This window comes from Neopsephotus bourkii, unplaced genomic scaffold (assembly GCF_033783945.1).
Source record: "Neopsephotus bourkii isolate Nb327-2 ecotype Australia unplaced genomic scaffold, CSIRO-AGI_Nbou_v1 NB_1624, whole genome shotgun sequence".
Classification (NCBI taxonomy): Eukaryota; Metazoa; Chordata; class Aves; order Psittaciformes; family Psittacidae; genus Neopsephotus; species Neopsephotus bourkii.
Window position 1 is genome coordinate 199,910 of NW_026902099.1, and position 26,018 is coordinate 225,927.

The 26,018-nt window shown below is 38.9% G+C and overlaps 1 protein-coding gene and 1 long non-coding RNA gene across 4 annotated transcripts in view; one reads left to right on the forward strand and one right to left on the reverse strand.

Annotated features, from left to right (window-relative positions):
* Positions 1 to 26,018, reverse strand: part of LOC133222823 (uncharacterized) — a 252,588-nt gene that overhangs the window by 51,315 nt on the left and 175,255 nt on the right. The gene's annotated exons all lie outside the window — the stretch shown is intronic.
* TBC1D22A (TBC1 domain family member 22A) overlaps positions 15,605 to 26,018 on the forward strand; it is a 165,999-nt gene continuing 155,585 nt past the window's right edge. For 2 of the 3 annotated variants that reach the window (XM_061372891.1, XM_061372893.1), the window contains exons 1-4: positions 15,605 to 15,698; positions 17,813 to 17,869; positions 19,904 to 20,244; positions 20,942 to 21,121. In XM_061372891.1, the coding sequence (XP_061228875.1) occupies positions 15,637 to 15,698; positions 17,813 to 17,869; positions 19,904 to 20,244; positions 20,942 to 21,121 (640 nt within the window). In that variant the 5' untranslated portion in view covers positions 15,605 to 15,636. Of the gene's footprint in view, positions 15,699 to 17,812; positions 17,870 to 18,579; positions 18,713 to 19,903; positions 20,245 to 20,941; positions 21,122 to 26,018 lie in introns of those variants that run through there. The other variant, XM_061372894.1, reaches the window with a different exon arrangement.

Sequence of the window (26,018 nt, forward strand, 5' to 3'; positions counted from 1 at the left end):
AATAGTTTAGGAGTAAACACTGTTGATTGTTTTAGCGCATTGTATAGTACAAATGCACAAAATAGCACGAACAATGCAGTCCCTAAGATGCAATCTCATTTGCTACTGATTGCTTTGGGGAAATGATTGGCTTGGAATTCTGCTGACCTTTACGGCACCCAAAGGAAGCTCTTTCAGACAGCCAGGTCCTTCCATCATGCTTCAAAATTCAGCTCATTTCTGAGTGGCCAAAAGCTTTCATCAAATCAAGGGATCTTCAACAAATCTTAAGACTTTTCTCCTGGATGCAAAATGATGCAACTTTAAGAATAGTTTCATGGCTTGTTGGAACATGCTTCAAATACAGAAGCTTTCTTTATTACAGTATTCTAGGGCATTCAACAGGGATGTTTTTTAATCATTCTAATTTCTCAGGCTGCAATGCAGTCAACCTCTCTATGGGGCTGGGCACTAGTCTGAACTGCAGCAGTGCAGTTGCCATGAGAAGCAATGGGAATGCTACCTTTGACAACAAATGTAGAAAGTGCTGGGCCTACCAACTTTGCAGTCTGCAATCAGCTTTTCTGCCCTTTACTGGCATTATCATGTGTTAACCCCTCCAGAGCTCTGAGCCCTGCTTAGAATAAACACACATCAGAAACATGAAACTGGTGAAAAACGAATAATCAGGAAGGAAGCCAGTTTTTACTCAAGACTTCATGAACAGGTTTTATTGATATGTATTAATCAACATGTAGTATGTACTGTTTAAAGAGATTAAAAGCTGCCTCTTACATAAAAATACAATGTGCAGTTACAGATTTGTTTTCAGCCTGCTCCTGTAGGGCCACTAGAATAAAACCAGGAATGTATGAGATGGTATTTCTGAAAATTCGAATGTGAAAAAAACAATCATTCACCACTTGATATTAAAAAAATGTAGCAAAGCAGAACAGAAGCAGTGCCCATCACTCAGAACAGACGACTTTTATATTGAAATCTTGGGAAGAAATTAATCATTGCTCTAAGTGGGCAGAACACAGCTGGGAGTGGCTGAATTGTGTCTGCAACCAAGGCAGGTTGAACAGCACTCTGTGAAGCAACTCTGCTGGATCCCTGGGCAGTGAGAGGCTGCTAACCACTAGCTTTTTAAAACACCACAGTAGTAAAAGCCCATCAAATGCCTGCAAGAAGGTATTTGGTCTCAGGCCTAGTGGGAATTTCCTCAGATTTCAAATAGTGGGGGCCATATGCCAAGATTCCTGCAGCACTGCTCAGCTTGAAAGTAAACAGCTGAATATATCTGGCACAGCTTATACTACTGCTGCTCAAGGAGTTTTTGTAAGGGTTTGTATGGGCAAAGCAATCATAGCACTGGAATTAAGAATTCGTTTTTTTGTAAATCAATATTCTTTTGCTAAATCTCTGGAAAGCATGTATAGGGAAGATATGAATTGACAAAACCCCCCTTAAAATAGATAAACATGCAGATTCTTTTACTTGCCTCAAGCAGAAATCCCCACTCTAGTCGTCCATTTATATAAGGGCAACACTTCTGAGTGTGGGATAGAGTAGGATGTGCTCTTCAGTGACTGTTTTTCTCCTTTTCCATATTAACATTTTTCAGTGATAATATTGTCAATGTTGCAGTTATTGTAATAAACAGTCTGTGCCTCCTAATACACTAATGCTACTATCAAAGTAGTTAGGTTAAAAAATGCAGATTCACATTAGCAGCCTGGAGGTAATGCTGATGTGAAAAAAGGCCAGGTTCAACATGCCAGAACATTTTGGTCTTTGACACCATGTTGCAAATGATAATTAACTTGATCTTCAAGAATGAGATTACCAAAACATTACAGCGCTAAGCAGTACGAAGACATCTACTTCAGCAGCTGTTTTGCTGGCAGACTCCAGGGAGAGCTTTTATCTTAATCTCATAATAAGGTATTAATAGCAGTCTCAGAGGAAACTGCTTGCCCCTTCTTGATGAGGAATTATCAGTAACTGCAAAATTCTGTTTATGGTTTTGGACAGGATGGAAACATTGGTGACAAGGAAAGAATTCCCTGGATCCTCCTCTGCAAGTGGAAAGTCACTCCTGCACTACATGCTTTCTTACATAGAAAAAATCAGATGTTGAAAGTCCAATAATTGGTCAACAGAAAGCTGAAACCAAGACACTGGGCTTTGATAATACTTTTATATGAGGGATATTAAGATAAATTTTTATTTTTGCAAGTTTAGATGAGAAAAAGCATTGATCCTTTATGAAATGATACTGAGAGCCACTTACGCAGTGATGCTGCAATCGGGTAGTGAGGTGGACTGTGAACTGGCTGAAGGAGAGAAGCCAGAGAGTTGTAGTCTATGGGGCGGAGTCTAGTTGGAGGCCTGTATCTAGTGGAGTGCCTCAAGGGTCGGTACTGGGACCAGTATTATTTAATATATTCATCAATGATTTAGATGAGGGAATTGAGTGTACTATCAGCAAGTTTGCTGATGACACTAAGCTGGGAGGGGTGGCCGACACGCCAGAAGGCTGTGCTGCCATCCAGCGAGACCTGGACAGGCTGGAGAGTTGGGCGGGGAATAACTTGATGAAATATAACAAGGGAAAGTGTAGAGTCCTGCATCTGGGCAGGAACAACCCCAGGTTCCAGTATAGGTTGGGGAATGACCTCTTAGAGAGCAGTGTAGGGGAGAGGGACCTGGGGGTCCTGGTGGACGACAGGGTGACCATGAGCCGACACTGTGCCCTTGTGGCCAAGAAGGCCAATGGCATCCTGGGGTGTATTAGAAGGGGGGTGGTTAGTAGGTCGAGAGAGGTCCTCCTTCCCCTCTACTCTGCCCTGGTGAGACCTCATCTGGAATATTGTGTCCAGTTCTGGGCCCCTCAGTTTAAGAAGGACAGGGACCTGCTGGAGAGAGTCCAGCGCAGGGCAACTAAGATGATTAAGGGAGTGGAGCATCTCCCTTATGAGGAAAGACTGAGGGAGCTGGGTCTCTATAGTTTGGAGGAGATTGAGGGGTGACCTTATTAGTGTATATAAATATATAAAGGGGGAGTGTCACGAGGATGGAGCCAGGCTCTTCTCAGTGGCAAACAATGATAGGACAAGGGGCAATGGGTACAAGCTGGAACACAAGAGGTTCCACTTAAACTTGAGAAGAAACTTCTTCTCAGTGAGGGTGACAGAACACTGGAACAGGCTGCCCAGGGAGGTTGTGGAGTCTCCTTCTCTGGAGACATTCAAAACCCGCCTGGACACGTTCCTGTGTAACTGTATCTAGGTGTTCCTGCTCCGGCAGGGGGATTGGACTAGATGATCTTTTGAGGTGCCTTCCAATCTCTAACATACTGTGATACTGTGAGTTCATTTTATTGCATAAAGGAGGACAAATGAAGTACACTAATTGTAACAGAATGGGATCAAGTCATGAATCCCAGTCCTCTCTCAAAAGCACACAAGGCTATTCTTTCTTGTGTCCGCTACAGAAGTCCTCAGAATATTTCAGAGAAAAAAAAAAAAAGCCTTTGTTCAAGGTTACAGCTTTTAAAATCCATAATATCTGCATCTGGACTCTTTATAAAAAAACAGTGTTTCTCAGAGCAGTGTGAAACCTTACCACCTAGGTTTGGTTTCTCCCAGGCTTGCATATGTGTATATTGAAGCCTACCTGCCACTGGAAAAACCTATAGCAATGCAGGTTAGATGAGTGGGTGGTAACAGACAAAAGGCTGCATGGAAGAATAAACATTCAGAGAATCACAGATGCCTATTGCTGGCGGATTTCTTCAGGACTCTTAGGCCTACAAAAGACCTCTCAGATATTGATCCTTTTTCCCTTGGTATCAAAGGGATAACAACTGCACTGAAGTTTGTGGGAGCTGATGGATGCTATGAAAGGCTCTTCACAACAGCACTGGCAAAGTTGTTTGCCTGCTTTTTCTGTCAGAGGAAAGGATTGTACAGCTTCACTGTTGAAAGAAACAAAACAGCAAACAAACACTGAGCAACTCTTTTAATGTGAAATAAGTATTCAGGCTGCTCTTCCCTTCAGATGTAAAGAATCCCATTGGTTTTGTATGAAAAGCGGGTTCTGCACTGTTTAGGTTTGAAGAAAATAAGATGAAGCAATGTTTTTGTCAATAATTCTGAAGCTCTTACAATCCAAATGCAATCAAAGTTTCAGTAGTGATACATAACAGTTAAATTTGCCTAGAATGGACATTAATACTTCAAGATTTTCAGCACCCCAGAACACAAGGAAGAACCAGGGAGAATTTTTGACAAATTAGACCTGAACTAATATGATAGAAGTGATTTGACATTGTTAAACTTGCCTTCTGTTAAGGTAAACATCTATTTACTATAATAAAATCATAGAATCATAGAATCATAGAATGGTTAGGGTTGGAAAGGACCTTAAGATAGTCAAGTTCCAACCCCCCCTGCCATGGGCAGGGACACCTCGCTCTAAACCATATCACCCAAGGCCTTGTCCAACCAACTGATGATCAACTTCTATAAAGACAATTCAAATTCATTCAAAACTGTGCTGAGTTTTTATCACCCATAGTATAAACAGCCTATTAACATAAAAAGTAATATGTACATCTATATATCATGAAAAGATGCTGAGTCCTCCCTTTTTCCTTTTCCATATTTCTTAAGGTCATTGGAGTAATTATTTTGCTTTTAAATTAAAACAAACAAAAAGCCATCACAAAACAATTCCTTTTCTTTGAGCACCTAAATCCTTAAATTGGGTTACTTAGGACTTGAGCCAACAGGAGGGTTAAATGAAGCGCAGTAGCTAGCCGAGTAGTGTTTGCCCCTCAGATAACAAGCTGCTCATGCAGAGCTACAGGACTTCCATACAGCCTTTCTGTTAAAGCCACCTCTGACAGTGTGAAGAGGATACAAAATTCTACCAACAGATTTTTTAATCCATTTCACTCACCACTGCACAATCCTTGATTGCTGTATACCAGTGATATTATCCAAAGCAATGTTGGATTAGCACCTTGAACAACTCTTAATCTCTTCTGAGACTTACTCCTCAGCAGAGAGGTGAACTTGTTTCTACAGAGAGCCCTTTAGCTCCAGCTGTCTTGCCTTTCACAACACATTGACCCAGAGTCATGTGGCTGTCCTGGTTTGTCTGCGCTGGAGACCCTGAGGTGGACACATTTGACAGCACTGGCACCGGAGCCTGGCAGGGAAGCAGGTTAGGATGGATGGAAGGATTGCAGCACAATGCCCTTTCAAAGTCAGGTGAGTTCCTGTGGGGCTGCCAGCCCTTGCACCCTGTGCAATGCAGCGTTCCCGGGGCTGTGTGGTCATACGGACTAAAGGCTAGACTTGACTGGTGTCAGCAGCAGGAAAAGGGCTAAAGCCTTCTCCTCCCTTCCCCACTGATTAATCGGTGGTATGTGAAGTACTTCCTGCACAAAGACAGCATACTATTGAAACAGCTGAAAGGCTGAAGCCTGATGTGGGCAGAAGGTGTAATTTTTCTTGTTATCTGAGTTTGGCAGACGTATTTTCAGATGAATCAACTCAGTTTACTAGGCAGAGAGACAAATCAAGTCCCTGGAGCTTTATACCATGGGAAATGCTGGAAAGTGTTCCAAGTTGTCCTTTATAAAATAACAACATGGTTTTGAGCGAGCAGCTCCTCGTCAAAGTATTGATCCTTTCCTGGCATGACAACATCTTGTTGAGATAATGACATAATGTTTCCAGTGGAGCCAAAGGCACCCCAGCCCTGCTCCAGACATGCTTGAGCAGACTGAAAAGAGCAATGAGATGCAGAGTGGTGATGAATGGTCCTTTGCCTTCAACAAAGGAGAACCTGAATGCAAACAAGGATTTATTAACATAAATGCTTCTTTCACATTTTGAAATCAGTGAAAACAAACACGCATGAGCTTCCAGCTGCAACCTGGCTTATAAAACACAACAGATTTCCTTAGCTAAGTTAGATACTGAAATGTTACTGACTGCTATTTCTCTACTATAATAATTTTCTCGTTAACTTTTACTGGTTTTGAGCATACTGCCAATAATTAGCAATGAAATAAAGGACATTTTCTTCTATTGTGCAGTGTGTAACAGACAGAAAATTGGAATACTCTAAAAAACTCATATAGCTGCTGCTGTGTGATTTATTCCTTCACTACTCCCATATGTTCACACTTCAACTGGCTAATTATATGAGCTATGAAGAAGCTTCCTGAGTTACTTTTTCCTTAGGAAAAAGGCTCTGATACAGACCCCCTCTCATGAACCATGCTACGGAAGGACCCGACTCTCCTGGCTTCTCAATGAAGAGAGACAGAGCACACTCCTAGACAGGAGTTTACATCTTAAATGAACCAAAGACTATGTATAGGTGGCCTCTTCCTTCACCTACACAAACACAAGAAAGTTCATTTTTAAACACATCAATTTAAATAAACTTGCTCCACTAAATTTCCTTTTACCACAAAGAAGAAAGGCCCACTATTCTTTGTGATACTCCAACAAAACCACATTTTAATTTTATTTTATATAAGATTAAACATCTGTGCATTCACGTATATACATGCCATGTATAAACCAATGTAATGAAACTGTTTCACTTTTGCAGAGAGTTTAACAGATAAATAATAGTAAGAAATTAGAAAAGGAATAGCATTGAGAGCAATTCATAGGTTGTGCAGCCCAAGGGACTGTTACGATAATCTCCTCTGATTTTCTACACAAAGAACACAGATTTTTCATACAGTAAAAGCCTCAATCAAGCTTAATGAATTGTAGCTGAAGTACAGCAAATTTTCAGCAATACATCCTGTCTTAATCTAAATAACTAAATTTATGAAGAAGCTCCTACATCCCCTACCCAACCATGCAATGCTTATCTTCACTCTTTAGACAGTATTTCTGCTTAGGTTTTTCTAGTATTAACTTCCAACCATTAACTCATGTTACAACTCTCCTACACTCTTTAGTGACTGCTATTATTTATTTGTAACTTTTAACTTTTGCCACATACAAATGCAGAGCACCAGTGATTTTGAATTTGTAGAGCATTAGTAAGAATGTTGGCTAGCATTATCTGAGAACTGCTACAAACAGAAGGGTACCATGTACAAATTAATAAAAATCATAGACAACAAAGGTGGAATGGGATCAGCTTGATATTAAACAATTACAGTATCATTACTGTGGGAACAAGAATACAATATGAACTATGAATTTTAAGTTTTTTTTTTCATTAAGTACTTATAAAACTTGCAGTATCACAGTGTGTAAAAAAATAGACAAAGGTTTGTCTGGTAGAAACCTACCTCTTCTTCCCTCAGTTTCGTTAGTCCAGTATAAAACACTATCTCCCTGTGCAGGTATCTCCTCTCACAAAACAAAGCCAAAAAAGATAAAACATAAAAGTTTTCAAGCTTCATTAGTATTTTAGTATTGCTCCTGTTCTCCAGCCCATGGCTGATTTTCAGAGTTAGAGAGATTTTTGAAAAATGATGCATAACATATTTATTTCCTCTGGCTACTTGTGAAGTCTTACTTTAATGACCATGTATACTAGAATTATTACCACCATACTTCACAATTTCAGTAGAAAAGATGAATCCTCTGAGCTCTTTCCATTTAAAATGACTTCAACTTCTGAGGAGCTGCCTGTGATTGCCTTATCATTTTCTTTTCAAAAGCCAGGGACTCTCTGGTGCTTTTACATCAGTATTCTTAGTTCGTTCCCTGCACTAAGATTGCCAGTCCTGAAACAACTGTCAAGACTATTCAATAGAAATGGCAAATTTTCATTCTGAGGTTTAGAAGCTAAGATGTTCTTTCTTTTATTACTTTACAATATGATGCTACATGCTGTGTTATGTAAGAAAGTGATATGAATAGCAAAATATTTCATTCTTACTTTGGAGTCTGAGTTTTCTTTTCTCCCCTTAGCTGAAAAACTTGGACTATTTCTACCTTTGTTTCAAAAGTAACAGGGTCTAAATATAACAAAAATATGCAGATTTTCCAGTTCTACTAATGTTCTTATATTTGGAGAAACATTTACCATCTTCAGCTAATGACTACTTCATATATTCAATTCTCTAACACAATATACCTCTTGGATAAGAAGAAACAATGCTTTAAAGTGAATGTAAAGTGTAAAATGCTTTGTTACTTTTATCGTTATCTTTTCATCCAAATATTTGCAGTTACTCCCATTTCCTTTGCAATATAATTTTGCTTATATCTCTTTCTGCAACCTCTCAGTCCCTGTGTTGCTAAATCATAAACCCTTCCAACACTCTCACTAGTAAAACAAGTTGCTCAGCCAACAGCATTACTGCAGGAGCACTCAATAACTTCTTCCTACCAAAAGTCATGCTGGAAGGGTCCTGTTACAAGAACTCCAGCTGCAATATCTTAATTATACTCATAACTCATGTTTACATCTGCTCTTGTTCAAACAAGAGCATACACAAAACACAAAACCAGCAATAAAAATACAAGTAATAAAGAACAGTTAATGAGACTTGATACAGACATACCTCTAAAGTAGCAAATTCTAGTCCTTTTCAAGAAAAACAAAACATGACTTTGATACAACTCACTTGACTTGAATGATAACTACGACGTATTATACTGAAGATATTTTTGGAAATGCTATCTATACAACACACTGCAAGGCCAACTGTGAATTCATATTCTATCTTGTATTTGTCATTCACCTTACACCACCTGAACTCACTCTACCACTAATCCTTTTCTACAGAAATTGTATTAATAGGATTTCAATACTGAAAATAGGTGGAACGCTAAAAAAGAAGGGAAGAAGGCTGTTTTCAGGTTAAGTGTACTTTTCAACTGCTATGCAGAGTAACTCAGAAATGGATTGAAAAGCAAACAGTGAAACTTAATTACCTTCTAATATACATTTGGATCAAAGAGGAATAAATTGAGAGTGAAATGGGGTTGAATAGCATAGTAAAGGCTTTGCTATCCTCCAGAACACCAAGGAAAACTAATCCCTCATACAGACGCAAATGACATGAAAAAGGAACTAACAGTGTCTTTGAAGCACAAAGAGAACTCAGTGGTAGGCTTAAATAAGACAGAGATTAAAGGAGAAACCACAAAAAAAAAAAAAAATTCAAAAAATGCTGGTGATGGAGCTGGATGGTCAAAGACAAGACTAGACTAGACTAGACTAGACAAAGACAAACCAACTAAATCTTGCAGCATTCAGTCATAATATTGTCAGAGAACAAATATATGTTCTCAAGATAACTACAATTAGCACACAGCTTGATGCATTCGAGCCTCTGAAAATTTCTGCTGAAGATAATCCATAAAAACTTCCATGTAGGATCATGTTGCCATTCTTCTTACATGCACAGGAAGACTTAAAGATTCATTTCTAAATAGCCTTTTTTTTTTTTGACCAAAAATGTAAGGGGCCAAGGACAGGACCGATGCTAGTTGCATACCAAATGCACTGACTTCATGCTGAATAAGTTTTCTGAGAACAACGGAAAACACAGGCTAGCCAGAGAATGAACTAAAGGGAACATATCTTTTATAGACCCTCAAAGATAACATAAACATTCATCAGAGGTTGTTACAAACCACAGGTCAGAGGAGTTCAGTATCAGCAGTCACAGCAGCAGCTGGATAACCAAGAAGTCAATAATGCTGAGAAATACTTCTCTCCACACCTGGTGCATTTCCTGAAATTTGAAATGAAGTTGTCCGTGAGAACCAAAATGACCAAAACTGAGAAGCTGAGCCAAAACACCTAATCTGCTGTTAAATTCCTTCTTAGAGTTACAAGGCACTTGTACCTTTAAGTAACCTGTAACTTGTTTCAGGTTCTTTCTCTTAAAAATTCAATAATACAAACTGACATGAAGAAAAAAAGTGAGGCCACTTAGCAAAATGAGTATGGATATTCTAAAAAGAAACCTGAGGGATCTGAGAGCCCCACCCACTCTTGTATTACATGCCAAAATCTAGTTTTGCACAGTTTTGCACTCCAGTTAATTACAGATGATACTTAAAAAAAAACAAACCAACCCAAAAAGCCAGTCTGTAGGTTTAGGGGAACAACTCCAGATACCCATCTTCTACATTTCATGTCCAGCTTTTAGAATAAAGCAACAGTAGACAGTTTTGCTATTTATTGTACTTTGGTAAAAAAGTGGTTCAGTGTCTGTCCAAGGGATTCACGCTCTTACTGAATTTAGAGAAATGCTATTGCCTACTTCCTCATCAATAGCACTAAGCAGGTCTTCTGGCACCTTTAAAGTTCTCTCAGTAAGTCAAGAACTTTTAGCTGCAGGAAAAGGTAACTAATGCTCCAATGATTTTACCTTTCACCTTGTTTTAATAGATAACAAGTTAAACGTGGAGTTTAGAAACTGATATGAGTAGTGTAATTTAAAGAATTTTCTATTGGCAATGAACAGAACTATCATGGTTCAGAGACAAATACGCATTGATTTATTCTTCTGTTCGAAGTTCTGTCATGCTGCAATCCACTCTATGTACTGGAGGCACAATAAGATGGAATTTCAAGGAACCAGAAGTATGTTGGAAAGAGAGCCTGTTGTTTTTGCCAACTTTCCTGTCTCCTACCCAAGACTTCCACTTAAAAGCATCTTTCCTCCTCTGAGTCATTTAAGTCTTAACTGCATATTGCATCAGACTTGGGGAACGAGCAGTTTCATCCATCAGATTGCTGGTAAGCAAGTACTCCTTGGACACAGAGTGCTGTTCCAGACTATGCCCAACAATGTCGGATTATCAGTTGATGCTGTGACAGACAGAAATAAAACTAAAACCCTTCACCTAAACCCACATGGAATGTAAATATGAGGACAATTACTAATATTTTAGTGAATGACAGCCTTTGAAAACTACCCACATCAATCAGTCTTCCAGAAGCAGAAAAAAGAAACAGATACTTACCCAGAGACAGCACATATTTATGCTCTCTCCTGTTTCACAGTATTCTTTCACTGTTACTGAATACAGAGTGCAAGTGTGCACAATTCCATACATGTGCACCACCAGAGTAAGTCTATTTTGGCAAGTCTGCTCATATTTTCAAACATGTGCAATAGGGAAGGCCACTTACAGAGAAAAAGCTACAAAATGCTATGGTGACTGCCTGTCTGCAATGACTACTCCTCCTGGTCATTACTCTCTCATTTTGATTCCTTCCTCCTTTTTTCCTCTCCAATTTTCTGGAGAAAAATTGCACTGCACTGGAAGAGCTGTCGAGACTATGTGATTTGCTGGCCATATCTAACCTCTTTCAATCTAGCTGTTGGCTATCTCTATTCTTTAACATCCCTTTATTCTTTCTTCCATAATACTACATGACTACTTATCTAATTTATCTTACCTTGCCTTACATCTGTTTGACACCAAGTACTGTACCCTCCAGGCCTGTTGTCTTTCCTAGTGTATAAGTGGCTATCTCTGCTTCTACTATCCTTTTTGTGTGGAATGCTTGCTTTGGGTTAACTTGCTTGGCAACTTCACTGCCTTTGCCCAATTTTATTTTAAAGAACTGCTTCTTCCATTGTATTTACAGTAAAGTCGATGGATATAATAGCTCAGTAGGAAGGACCAAACAGTGATCAGCCACCATAAAAACCCCTGAGTATTACATTCAGAAGAACTTACACCAGTTTGCTTAAGCGGTAAAAACGTGCAAAAACTAATACTTCATCGTGTAGTGGCTCATATGAATTCAGTTTTGGGGTTTTTTTCTGTATTAATTAAAGCAAACAAAAATATACATACAGCAAAATGTAGTCTTGTAAGCTTGTAGAAGAAGTAAGTTTAAAATACAACTCACAGCTGCATCTACATTACAGCATGTTGCTGACAAAGCAATGTGAGGATAAGCATGAAAAAGCACACTCCCTAGCTTGCACAACTTTATCAGCAAATCCTCCTGGTGTGAGTGTACCTAAGTTAGCAGGGGAATGCTGTTGTCAGCTAAGTTAATTATGTTTATCATCAATCTATACTTTCCTGTCATCAGAAAAGCTTCTTTTCCCGAAATACACTGCACCTCCACAGAAAAGTCTACCTGTGTAACCATACCGACACAGCTGTATTAGCAGAAGCTCTCTATAGCAGATTAGCTGAAAAACAAAACAATAAAACTGAATGTCCACTGAAACACCTGCATATATAGTTCACCGGCTCTTACACTAATAAACATCTCAGCATCTACTTTGTTCAAAACATTGCTAGTGCAAGAATATTAATCAGCCAAGAATGTGGCTTGTTTGGATGTCTAAAGCAGTGCAACTGCAGCTAAGCACAGCTCAATGTTAACCAATTTCCAAAGTGCTTGTCTAGATTCTTGAAAGTGTTTGAAAACTACACTGATAACAGCAGTGGGTGAGTCCCAGCAGTGACTGCAGTGTTGTTATACTGCTCGAATGACAGTACCTGATCCCTAGCAGGTCTCCTTAAACGAGTAAAGAGGTTGTCATTGAAAACTCTGTACACCTTCAGCTGCCCATATTACATTTCTATAACCAAAAACGCTAAGCATGAACACTGCTAAAATACATGCTTAGACCACCATCTCCTTCCAAGTACTATATAGCTATGAACTTATCTCCTTATGATACTGGATTAATACTGTTTTGTTAAGTCTTTTTCAAGGACATACACTTTGTGGTTGTATTACCTTAAGTGATGGGCATAAGGAATTGCACCTAAATTACCTGATGGGGCCTTGAAAGGTTCCTCCTTCCAAATCCCTTGCACCTTCAGAACCCTGGCAACACAGGTTTGTGTGAGGGATAAAATACAGAACAAGGAAAAAATGTAACAGTGAATGGAAAGAATTAAAATAGTGTCCCTGCCTTCTTGAAAGTCAACAAGAGAGGGTCTGTCCAACTCTGGATGATTTCAGCCTAAGGGACTAAACTGGCAGCAGCTGCACACAGTTTCAGACAGAGATTTTGTGGTTGTACTTAATACAGATGTAGCCCCATTTGCAGGTCAGACCCATTCACATGAACAAATCAATGCATCTGTTATTTGCTTCCAGTATCAAATTCTGCACCACACAAAAAACTTTAAGCACCACACAACATATACTGAATACAATGAAAACTAAATAATGCAGTTAACTTTGTAATTACTTTAGTATGTAATGCAATAAAACTTCCACTTCTAAAACTAACCACATGGCTGCCCCAGACTGACAAAAAAGTTGAACGGTGTTTCATCAACATTCAGGTCAAGGATGGCAGACAACTTAGGCTATCTAGGCTGAATCTAACTAAATTTCCTTTGCACAAATATCAACAATGAATAAATGAAAAGAATACAAATAGAGTTTCAACATCCATACTAAAGCTAATGATAGAATGTATCTTTTATGGATTTATCACTTTTTTGACTGTCAAAACCAAAAGTACCTAATTTTTGTACTGTAACAGGAACAAGTCTGATTTAAATTTATCTAGCTAAGACCATGCAAAGTTTCACTCATGACCTTACAGGTTTTATTTTCACTTTAGTTAACAGATGTAGTTCATGTTACATTATGTTTCTTGTATATTCTATTAAAGTTGCTGATAGTCAAGGTCATAATGCATTACAAAAAGCTTACAGGTCCAGAATCTGTGAGAGGGATCCTATTTAAAGGACACAAGTAGGGAATATGATGCTACCCTTATCATATTTGTCTTTAAGTAGCTTTGAAATTATTAGGACATGCAGCTTTCACTCATGCATAGTGATCTAGGAAGATCTGCTAAAGCAAATCCCAAAGCAGGCAGAAAAACTCATTACTTTTTATTCTTAATAATAACTTACATGTGAAATTCATACCAAAGGATAAATGTCACGCTGCAGGTCAGGTCTTATACTACATGGTGGTTTTTAAGTTAATTATGGTGGAATGTTCCCTCAACAATCTTTGATACATTAAATTAGCCTTGCATTAGGATGCAGCATAAAACCTCTGTAAGTCAGCATTATTTTCTCAGGAGCCATACTCTAAAGAATAATGTAAAATCATACTTATTTAGTTTGCAGAAGTGATATAACCTTGGATCAGAGTGCTGAGAACTCTATAGATACATATAAAGACCCTCAATCTTGTATCATTTCTAAGCAAATAAGTGGATACAATGATTGGGTGAGCCCAATCTTCAGGAAAACTTTAAAGTATAGAAAGATGGAGCTGTTGGAACAAGTCCAGAGTAGCCCACGAGGATGATCAGGGGACTGGAGCACCTCCCATATGAAGACAGGCTGAGAAAGTTGGGGCTGTTCAGCCTGGAGAAGAGAAGGCTGCATGGAGACCTTATAGCAGCCTTCCAATATCTGCAGGGGACCTACAAGGATGCCGGAGATGGACTCTTCACCAGGGACTGTAGCAACAGAACAAAGATTTAAATACAGTAAAATACAGTAAAAACAAATAGGTTTAAACTTAAATAGGGGAAGTTCAGGTTTGACAGAAGGAAGAAGTTCTTTTCCGGCTGGATGGTGAGACACTGGAACAGGTTGCCCAAGGAAGTGGCAAATGCAGTGTTCATGGCCAGGCTGGACAGAGCCTTGGGCAACATGGTCTAGAGTGAGGTGTCCCTGCCCATGGTGAGACAGCTAGAACTAGATGATCGTAAGGTCCTTTCCAACCTAAACCATTCTATTATTAAAGCCATTCTACCCCCCCTCCCCCCCCCCCCAAACAAGTGGGTAAAGTACTGCAAACAACTGGCACAAAGTAACAAAAATCTGATGCATTTTGTTATAAAATGGGGTTAGATCTAACCTGATTGAAATCTGTCCTCTCCAATTGCTGTCTCTTTCCATTGACATAGCAAGTTTTGCATTTCTTCCTAACGAGTACTCTGAATTTCTTTGTGGTTACATCAAAAAGGATTAAAACCTGAGAACATCATACTCTTGAGTAACATAAAGTACAATCTGACTTTAAAGGAGCTCTTTTGCTAATCACAGAGAGGAACTAAGTCTGAGGCTCTGTATCATTTCAGGCTGGTATCTCCCACACCACCACAAGACCAAGAAACAGCCGCCCCGGCGCCGGCGGCCTCAGCCCGGGCTCATACAAAGAGACCGGTCTCGGACGAGGCTCCTGGACCCAGCTCACCGGACCCCGCTGCAGCCCCGGCGCCTCTTTGCCCGCGCCGCGCCAACCTCCCCAAGCCGGCGGGGACGGGCGCACCGCTGCAGCACCACCTGCACCACCTCCACCGCGGGGTGGGAGGGGAGGGAGGTCCCAACCCGACTCAGCCACCGCCACCGCCACCGCCACCGCCACCGCCACCACAGCGAACCCCACCCCCAGACTCTTCTCCGCCCACCACACGCCCTCGCTGCGATTGGCTCAACCTGACCCACACGGCAGCACTCTCACTTTTGGTTGGATAAAACCTCCGGGCCGCGTTGTGAGGCGAATGAAAAGCGGGGTTGTTTCCTGGTCCCAAAATGGCTGCGCTCTGTCCCGTTTGTGTGGAAAGGGATGGGAGGGATTGAAGCCTGAGGGAGCGGGTCGGGACCCCGAGCAGAGCCGAGCCGAGCCGCGCCAAGCCGCGCCAAGCAGCGCCGCAGGGAGGGGGATGAGGTGACGGCCGTCATGGCGAGTGACGGCGGCAAGAAGCAGTTCTGGAAGCGAAGCGGCGCGAAGGTGCCGGGCAGGTGAGGGGGCGGCGGGAAGGTCGGGAGCGGCCGGCTGGCGGAGGCTTGGCGCGGCTCGTCCCGCCGTCAGCTGGAGTACACGGTGGTGGGGCGAGCCGGGCCGCAGGTCTGCCTAGCTCCACTTCGTGGTTTCTCCAACGCCGGGCTCCTGGGAGCCGCCTCGGCCGCTGACTTCACCGGATGCTCGTAGATCTGTGCTCTCTGTGGCCGGCCGGTCGCTGTTTGTGGCTGGGGGGGGGGAAAGGGGGTGGGGGCGGGGGTGGTGCGGGGCCTCTCCTCCCTGCCTTGGTTCTTCTCTTCTGTTAGCTCAGTGTCCGGAGCGTTGCAGTTGCCTGAACGAGGACCACTGGTGGTCTCAGTAATGATACATGTTACGATGTTTGTGACTTGATGCAAGTTATGGTATTTTGAAATGATATGCAGGAAACTGCACTTTAGAGGCATAGAGCTGTATTTTAGTTCCTGCTTAATATTTCAAAATAGCATCGATTTCACAATTCTGTTCCTGAAGCGTAGACAGCAGACCCAGTTGTGGTATCATTGCAAAGAGCTACAAACACATTCTGCTATTCACATTTTTCTGGGAATACATCCCCAAAGTCACATGAACTCTTTTGACCATTATGTCATGCTGGGACCGCATGTTCAGGTGATTATTTAACAGTAATTCCGCTCCCATCCCTGAGCTACTTTTGTAAGCAGAGTAATTCCGTTTCCTATATTCTTTTTGTAAGAGGGATGCGTGCTCTTGGTTCTCGGAGAACTCTGTACCGTTTGCTTGAATTCAACAAAACCTGCTCATCCTTTTAGCTCCTTCCTTTCTTAGTTACCCATTAGCAATAACTTGTAGTAGTTTTGTTTTTCTAGTTACAAACTAAGACTGTTCTTGTGGTGAACTTGTTATTTTGTAACTTTGCTGAGTCCTTTAGGAGTAAAATACATCTGACCCTCCTCGATTGGGTGGGGTCTATGAATAGATGCATTTAATTAACTTGAAGGCAACTGCAGGCATATGGAAAAACAAGGATTCTGCTTTTGAGTTGGGTTTTTTTTTTCTTTTTTTTTTTTTTTTCTTTAATGGTGCAGAGAAGGTTGATTTTGCTTTATATTTGGGTGGATTCCTATCGTGGTCATTCATAGTGTCTGAAGGAAAAGGCAGATTTTGTGTGTATGCCAAAATGGGAGGGGACACTTGGCTCTCATGTAAGCTAAGAGGAGAAGAGTGCAGAGGCTTGATGTGTGGGGTATGCATACAGTCATGTAGGAAGGCTGGTGGTGGACTGGCTTGTTTCATTTGCATGGAATCGTGAAAATTGATAGCCTTTATAAACCACCAGTCAGTCATCTCTAGGGCTAATGTCACTACTATTAATACTGCTTGTTTAGTATAAATTTAGGTCTGTCAAAATTTGTGACTGCCATCTTCCTGGCTTGGTTCTAGCTCAGGTTTACTAAGGTCAGACTTATTTATGCTTATGATCTGGAGACTGATTTTGATTTGTCAGGAGGGCATGTTTGTTTTCTTTTATGTGGCTTTTAGTGCAGGTTTAGGTAGATGTTAATGTTGTATATGATTTGCTTTTCTGACAATCAGAGAGTTTTGTAGTAGTAATTTCTGTTATGAAACCAGATGTGAATCTTGATGTGTCTTCTGTGGAGTTTTTCTATGTATAAAATAGTTTTATAGCTGAAAACTAGGCAAATGAACTTTTAGTTTATAGAGAGTTTTATTGTTCATGAAGTAACGTGCTGTTTTGCGATGTTAAAGATAATTGTAAATAAGTCTGTCTTAGGCAGCTACTCTTCAAAACGTGTTTTAATACTCACGGCTTTTATTCTCTAACATGACATCTTTTGCATTTTTATTTAAATATATCAGTCTTGTACTTTAGTAACAGTTAAGTCCTCCTATTAGGCAAATCTATGATTCTTCTGTAAGGTACTTTTTAGTATATGCTTTAATTTCAGCTTCATTATTTTTAATGTCATAAGGGACTTTTTGAAACAGAAAACTTTGAATATTTCAATTCAGCTTATTATAGACGGTTCATTTGATACACAGAAAAAACCCAAATGTTTTACTATTTTTGTGATAACTCTTTCTTTTCCTTTAGTATTCAACATGTGTATGGTGCTCAGCATCCGCCTTTTGATCCATTGCTGCATGGAACGTAAGTCAACATAATATTTAAATATTCCAGGTAGCTTATATCTCCTCTGCCATCTCTCCCCTTTTTCTTCCCTGTTGGCTATTAAGTTTTTTGTTAGTCTTCCTTTTTCAGTTTTTGTCATCATCTTGACTTCTCTGTTCTGTCTTGTCTTACGACTTCCCGGTGCTTATCATATTGGGAGCAACAAACAGCTGTTCGGTTCTTAAGTAGCCTAGATTACCAGCATTTATTATCTGTTTACAGTGTCTTACACATTGAAAATCGTAGGGTAAATATTTGGGTGTAAGCAGCTTTCCTGCATGCATCTTTATCCGGATGGACTGGGTTTCTTTGCTTGTAAGAGAAAAGAGTCAGGTTGTGATGTAGATCATTTTGAGGCAAAGGTGGGCATTTTGCTTGTAAGGAGTCAGTAGGTAGAATAGATTTTAGTGCTTTAAAAGTTGATTGCCATAGATCATGACTATTTGATATGACAACACAATGTACATGAAAATGGTAACATTATGCTAAACGTTATTAGTAACCAAATAAATTTCATTCTGATAAGCTAAAATGATTTTCCTCTCCTTTTGGCTGAGGGCTACAGAAAAATGCTGCTTTCTGACAGCTCCTACTTCTCTGTGTCTTACATTTTGCTTTATTGTATTTTGTTTGTTTGTCTTTTGAAAGACAGTTTAAGTTTTGTCAAGGACAGAATTGTTTCTGGTTTGTTGGTAGAGTCGTCAGCTCCTTGGAAACCAGCATTGCTGTTGAAATGTTGGTGTGTGTGAGAATTTTGGGTAAAGTGTATGACCAATGAAATGAACTGCCCAAAGTGGCAAGGACAAAACATAATGGAAGGAGGTGATTTTATTTTTATTTTTTTTCCAAGGGCTGGTTTGAAATGGCACAAGAGATAAACACATGCTGGTTCATTTTCAGATGATACAGAATTGAAGGCAGTTGAAATGTGTAACCCCGAGGACTGAAGAAAAAGGAAAGGGATGAATTGGTTCAAAATGTGGAGTTATTAAGTATATTAAAGAACTTTAACACACTTCCACTTAATGGGAGTTAAATGTGGAGAGATCCAGTAACAAAAACTAGAAGCTTACTGCTTGAAATGATGACAGGAGAAAGACCTTGCTATTTTAGATAATGATAAGCTGCGTGAAAGTGTTAGTTTTGTAACACCTGTTAGGAAAGATATTCCTTGCAATACATAACAGAAATATTACTGATATTGTATGAGGACTGTGTAAGAACTTTTTCTGATTTCTAATTCTGGCTGCCTTGTCTTTACAGAAAAAAAAAAAGAAGTAAATGAACACAGGTGGAAAGACAGGAATGGGCAGGAAAAGCATGGAGTTAATGGTGTTAACTTTTTTTGAGAGCAGACTGGGATGCTCTCTCAACTTTATGCCTTGTCTAGTTGAAATCTGAAGAGATATGTGATTGCTTGGTATTGTAAGTGAGAGCAAGTGCCAAGCTGGGGAGGAATGCTTAATTCTTATCTGTTATGCCGTGTGTTGACTGAGGGATGAAAGGTTAGGAGCTGATCAGGGTATACTCTATACTAGCAACTAGAGGAAATATCCTGCCTATAAGTAGAGCAAAGTTCTGAGGCAAATTGAGCTGGATTGCCTGTATAGTGAGGAATGATAGATGTAATGAGTTCTAAGGTGAGACTTGATTTGTTTATGGCATTACATGATTGATGACGTGAGTAGACCTGATGACTTGATTACTGCTGCTGTGTTATTATGCAGCAATTACAGTCTACAGAAATTCATGGAGCAGGAGAAGTGCAATATGTCCTATCTTTTAAACTATTGCAGTAGTATTCTGTTTATTTGTCTTTCAGGTTGCTCTATTTTTTTCTTGTTGTTTGGTGTGGATTTTGGTGGGTTTTTTGAACAGTAACGACTGGAGGAAGATTAAATTTTGCTACCTATATAATGTCAGGCATGGGCTTTGTTTCTTTTGGCTTTCTCCATGGTGTTTTTCATACTCCATTACTAGTTCTTGAAATATTGTTTACTTGTTTTTGAGCAGCTTGGTAAAACCAGGTTCAAAGCCACCTACAACTCCAGTGAAACTAAAGAAAGTCAGCACCTTCCAAGAATTTGAAAGTAACACGAGTGATGCTTGGGATCCTGGGGATGATGATGATGAACTCTTAGCAATAGCTGCTGAAAACTTAAATACAGAAGTGGTCATGGAAACGGCTCACAAAGTAATCGAGAATCATAGCAAGCTACAAGAGCAGCATAAATTTCAGGAAGAACATCTACAGGAAGAAAAACAAGTAGAATCTGCAGAACTGGCTTCGATTGCATGTGGTGATAATAGGCTTGTTAAATCAATCAGTGAAGGTCATACATCAAGCTCATCAGGTATGTTTAAAAAATGAAAAAGATGTTGAAAATCAAATGAGGGGACTAATATTTGCCCTTTAAGACATTAACCCCTTCCCAACCTTTTCATAATACCACGGGAAAATAGTAGTAATCAATATTGATTTGAAGGAGGCACTGTATGCCTTACTGAACTTTAAAGTATGTGTGTGAGAAGTACAGGGGTGAGGGAAGAATAATTAAACTTTTGTGTTTTCAGCGTTATTACATCCTCAGTTTTGGAAGGAAGCTGCACTACTGAATGCATTTTAATGTTTAACTGCCCCAAGTTGTGTGCAGTTAATAGTATTCCTACCACTGTAAAAATTTTCTTATTAAAATACTACTGTATAAAGTATGTTCAAAAATTGGAAAAAAACATGCATGTGGATTGGGAAGTTCATCCTTACGTGATCTGTTCTGTGGTTTATGTATAAACTTTAAAGTAAGATTTTAGAAATCAATTAGCCTTGCTGTTTGTCTGCTCTCTAATTGGTGTGGTTTAATTGTGGAATACTGCTTGGAAGAGGAATGCTTGTCCTGCTAAATCCAAATAATTTGAAGTCCAAACTTGTGCTATACTAGAGTTTACATTTCTCCAAAACCTAATTCTATTTTAAATTTACAAATTAAATTCAAGTTATGAATAGCCTTCTCAGTAGCTGAGGCTAACTGTTATGCATCTTTTTCCCTTCAGATAATGCAAGTGAAAATACTTCCATGCAGAGATCACAGTCCCTTCCACAAACTTCCACGCCTCCCTTGGTGAGTGGTATGGCAGACTGTAATACCTCAGTTACTCCTGCATTAACTGAAAGAGAAGCATCCCGATTAGACAAATTTAAGCTGCTACTTGCTGGCCCCAATACAGATCTTGGTGAGTATTTCTCATAGGAGCTATGAATTATGTGTAAATTATTATTTAACTATATTTTTTTTGTTTCATGTACTGTTCTGCGTGATGGTTTGTTGAGTATCTAATCCTTTCAGCATTTAGAATTGATCTTGCAAAAGGCAGAATAAAATTGAATGCTTCTTGTATTCAGGCTTGTAATACTCAATTTGTGTACATCCTACTAATATGTAAGGTGTTAGTTGCCTTTTTGTTCTTTTCTTTCTTACATTATTTTTTCCTACTGGGCTAACCTCTGGAGGAAAACCAAATCATAATTAGCTGTGTTTAGTGTTAATACCTGTTAATGGAACAGCATGTAGTACAGAAATGATCCTCACACTTAGAAATATGGATGTGAAAAATGATGAGGCGTGGAAGTATTATTGCTTGTCTACTCAGCATTCTTCATGTTCACAGACTGATACAGCAGTAGTTCTGTGTCTCATCTGTGAATTCTGACAACATGTTAATGTGAAAGCAAATGTTTTGTCAGATAACTTGACTGTTCCCTTTGTGCACTCGATTTTCACTGCTGAATAGTAAATACAAGTGCTGAGAGAATATCACAGAATCACATGGCTTTGTCTCCCACACTCTTAAGGAAGGAAGTAGAAACTGCATGTTTGCTGTTCTTGAATCGAAGGTTTCCTGTCCAGTACTGGTCATGAGACAATCAATCTGAGTCTTCAGTATAACATAGTCCAAGTTGTGGCTTGCTTTCCATGCCCCCACCGTGTGCTGTGTCTTATTGTGAGATTGATGCTAGCAAAGTAGAACTGTGGAAACAATACTAACTAGATGAGACATATCACTTCAGTGAGTTGGACATTCTTATAAATTGCTGCTGTGAACAAATTCTGAGGTTTTAGAATAAATTACGTGTGTAATTTCTTTTATATAAAAACATTTTATATAAGGTTCAAAATGATATTAAAGTGTTGCTTTTTCCCCTTTGATCTAACAGATGTTATGAGCTATGTGGTTGTGACTGACATAAAAACTCATAACTTTTCAGAATGTCGTAATAACTAAAATCTTTGTTACATAAGGTTAGAAAGTCAGAAGGAAGCCAAAGTTTGATTTTAAACCTATCCATTTTGCTTTTGCTGTCCTATTCAATGTGAATATTTTCTCCGTAAATCAAATTTAACAGTTGAAGTAAAACATTTTGAAGGGAATGCAAGAAAATTTCCATTTTATTATGAGTGCGGTGATTGTGGTGAGAGTTTAGGCAATGTTATTTAAACAAAATATGTTTGTTTTTTTCTGTATTGAACTTTGTAAATTTCAAATGGAAATGTGCATAGGAATACAAAATTTGAGGATGTTGCTCATAAGCTTTCAATATTCTTTCTGTATTAATATATATTATATATTACTAAGTAATGCCTTTTCTATCTTAGTTTACAGGAAGCTTGTTTTTTTTTTTTCCTCTTGCTGTGCAGTCTGTAATGAGTACAGAATTTGAATCTGTGTGAATAAGAATTTTAAGCCCAGTTTTTATTTTTTGATATAAATATCTTGACCTTTGTATCTGGGTTATATCTAATAGCATTCCCTAATTTGTCTGCAAATACTGCAGGACCTTTCTTATAGGAAGGGATGAACTCGTTATTGATGACAAGTGAACTCTTGATGATCATGAAGTTCGTAATAGTAGGTCATATGTGGTGGTAGTTCTTGGACTACATTATATGGACCTATTAGGGAAAGTGTGTGTATGCATATGTATACGTGCAAACATGTATATGGATGTGACCATATGTGCGATTCATCAGAATCTGGTGTGTGCATGTGTGTATGCATTTTTGAGAGACGTTTGGTTTAGTTTTCTGTGTTACAATGAAGACTAAGTTTAGAAAGGATTCTTCATGTACAATGACAGTACTAGTGTGAGAAACTGTTGTGTGCTGTGCGCTGGTTTGTTTCAGTTTGGTTTATGTTTTTTTCTTCCTTTGTGTGTTGGTTTGTTTTTGGTTTTGTTCTTTTTTTGTTTGTTTTTGTTTTGTTTGTTTGGTTTTGTCCCTTCATAGTTATACTGAGGGTGGACTAAAGGTAGAACTAGATAACAGGCTCAAAGCTAAGATTTGTAGTGAATAATGAAGGGACAGGTAGCTGTTCTGCTGCAGCTTTGCAGCTGGTTCATTCTCTGTGTGTGTGTGTGTGTGTGTGTGATGTGGTATGTGTGAGTCTTTGTTTTGTGTTAGATCCACAGATAGTTGGGTTTTGTTTCTCGTGATGAATTGAATTAGTAAGTAGTTGTCTTGGAGATACTTTAGCAAGTATTTCTTTTCATTTCTGCATGTAGTAGCATTGGTTTTGCTTGAAAGTAGTAGAAGGAGAAGTACTTCTATTGACTTTTCTTGGCATAATTTTGCGTATTATTGAAAGAGATTGTGCAACTAGTCCTTTTTATGCATCCTTTCAAAGCATTTTAAGTTAATCTGTGGAACTGAAACAGTGTCATGCACATTTTCACCTCGGGTTTTTCTGTTATCATAACATGAGAAATCAACATGGACTAAGAACAAAATAATAAAATGACCTTGAAATCCTTTCAGTCACACTTGAATAATCATTACCCTGTAAAGACAGCATAAAATGCATTGTTAGTCTTCTATGAAAACAAAAGGTTCTGAAAGAGTGTGTTCTTTTACAAGAAAAGTCTCAAAAAGATGAATTAGGCATATAGATTTGGAAGTGAAGATTATTTTAGTCATTGAAGTCCACTAACAGATTTTGGAGTTGGGTTTGCTCCACAGGTTGGATCTTATGAGGGCGTGGAAATAGGTAGATTTCATCAACCCCATGAAATTATACACTGAACAAAAAAGTATACCAGGTATAGACAGTAATTGGGATTTGAATCCACACATAAATATTACATAAATATATAATGATAGAAGCATTCTCAAAGTTTCTCTGGACAGTTTTATCCAGTAGATGTTTACATACACTTGCAGATGTTTACATACACTTGATTTAACAGGTATTAAGGCACAGTCTGAGAACATGAACTAGGAAAGGAAGGAAAAAACCCCACCCCAGAATTCTAAGAACATGAAAGCACTAATTCTTTTAGGTTAATTAACACTTACTTATGAATAAATAAACTGTAAATAAAAGACCATTTCCATATCTCAAAAGTGCCGTTAACTAATTTCTAATATTTTGCAGAGCTGAACTAATAAACTTAGTCTTGTAATTTATAATTGCCCTTGTAGTTGTTCCGAGTCTTCCCTTAAGCCCTCCTAACAGGCTTTGCTTCCCTTTCCTGTAGGCATTTTTGTTGTTTTCATGATAAATAGATGCAAATAATATGCCTTATTTCCATTTGGCATTTTTTATTTGACTATTGCTATGTTATTACCTCTAATATAAATAGGGAAAGTATAATATGAATTGAATGTCAGGAGTAGTTAGCTTTATGAACTCCTCTTGTAGCTCTTATAGAAATGTTACTTCTAGGTATATGATTTGTGCTGCAGGAGAGAGATATTCAAGAGCCCTGCTGATATACTCTCAAGTAGTAATATAATGCAAAGAATGGGAAGAATAATCTTAAAATTAAAATTATGGAATGAAAGCTGCTAAACTGGCTGAACTGTGTTATAGCAAGGAATGTGGGCTAGTAGAAGGAGTCCGTTGTAAGCAGTTTGGACTTTAGGACTGACCCCTGTAGTGAGATCATATAGATGCATACTGGGTGCACATTCAGGAGGCAGGATAGGACTATAGATAGCAGGACAGCTGTGTTTAGTAGACAGCTGAAGGGCTGTGTGTCTGTGTAGCTTCCTACTCCTGGTACTGCATGCCAACTTATTCAGAAGGAACAATTTACACTAGTTGTTTTGTGCAATCAACCTGTGCTTATGCTTGCCTCACAGTCAATTTGGTGTACATTTACTTCATTTTGGGCCTTGTCTTTCCTTGTAATGCACCTTGCTTTACTGAATGAGATGGGCTATGTGCTTGCAGAATCTTCTGTAAATAGCTGGTTGGTTTAAGAGGAGGGGAGGGGACTGTAGGGGGCTTTAACAATGCGGAACGAGAGGGTCTCTGTGAAGAAATTTCTTTCCTTCAATGGACCATTTTTTTACATATTTAAGAGGGACACTACTGCTACAGGTAAACCACTGTACAAGATGCTGTAATGCCATTAAATTTGTTAGACTTGTGTTTTTAGGAAGGGGTTTGCTGTGCAAAGACAATGTAAGCAAACTGTTGATAAAATTGGGCTGATTTACAGCAACAAAGTTATCTTGTAACCTCAGCATAGTAGATGTACAACAGGTTTTGTAACATCAATTTAAAGAATAGGCTGTTAAAACACTTCGTTAACTCCCTATTTATCTTAAAATCAAGTCATTTTCTGCCTTTTTTTTCCCCACACATATAGCTAATGGGTATGTAATTGGGTGTCAAACATGTTTATTTAAATCAAGCAACAACCAATAATAAGCTTGGTATACTGTGTTCTCTTGATTTAATGAAGCTTTGTAACATTGCCATGCTGCTGTTATGCAGCATAGCACATAGATATAATTTTTCAAAGTTAAAACAACTTATTTCTTAAGATGTAAAGTTGTTCTGCATGTTGACTGTTTTACTTAGCCACAACGTATTCCAAGCTGAACAAAATAACGGATTGAAGTTTTAGAGTACTGCCTTGGTAAAAACAATGGAAGGCCCTGTAGAAGCACCAATGAGAATGGTAAAGCATTCCTATTGTAAATCTACTCATATTGCTGTATCCTGTATTCAAATTACAAAGCTCTATTTCATTGAATGTTGTAAAAATTCATTTATTTATCTCTCTCATTCTAACAAAATCTCTTAAAAAGAAAACCTTTGCCAAGAGCACCACAAGCTGCTAAGT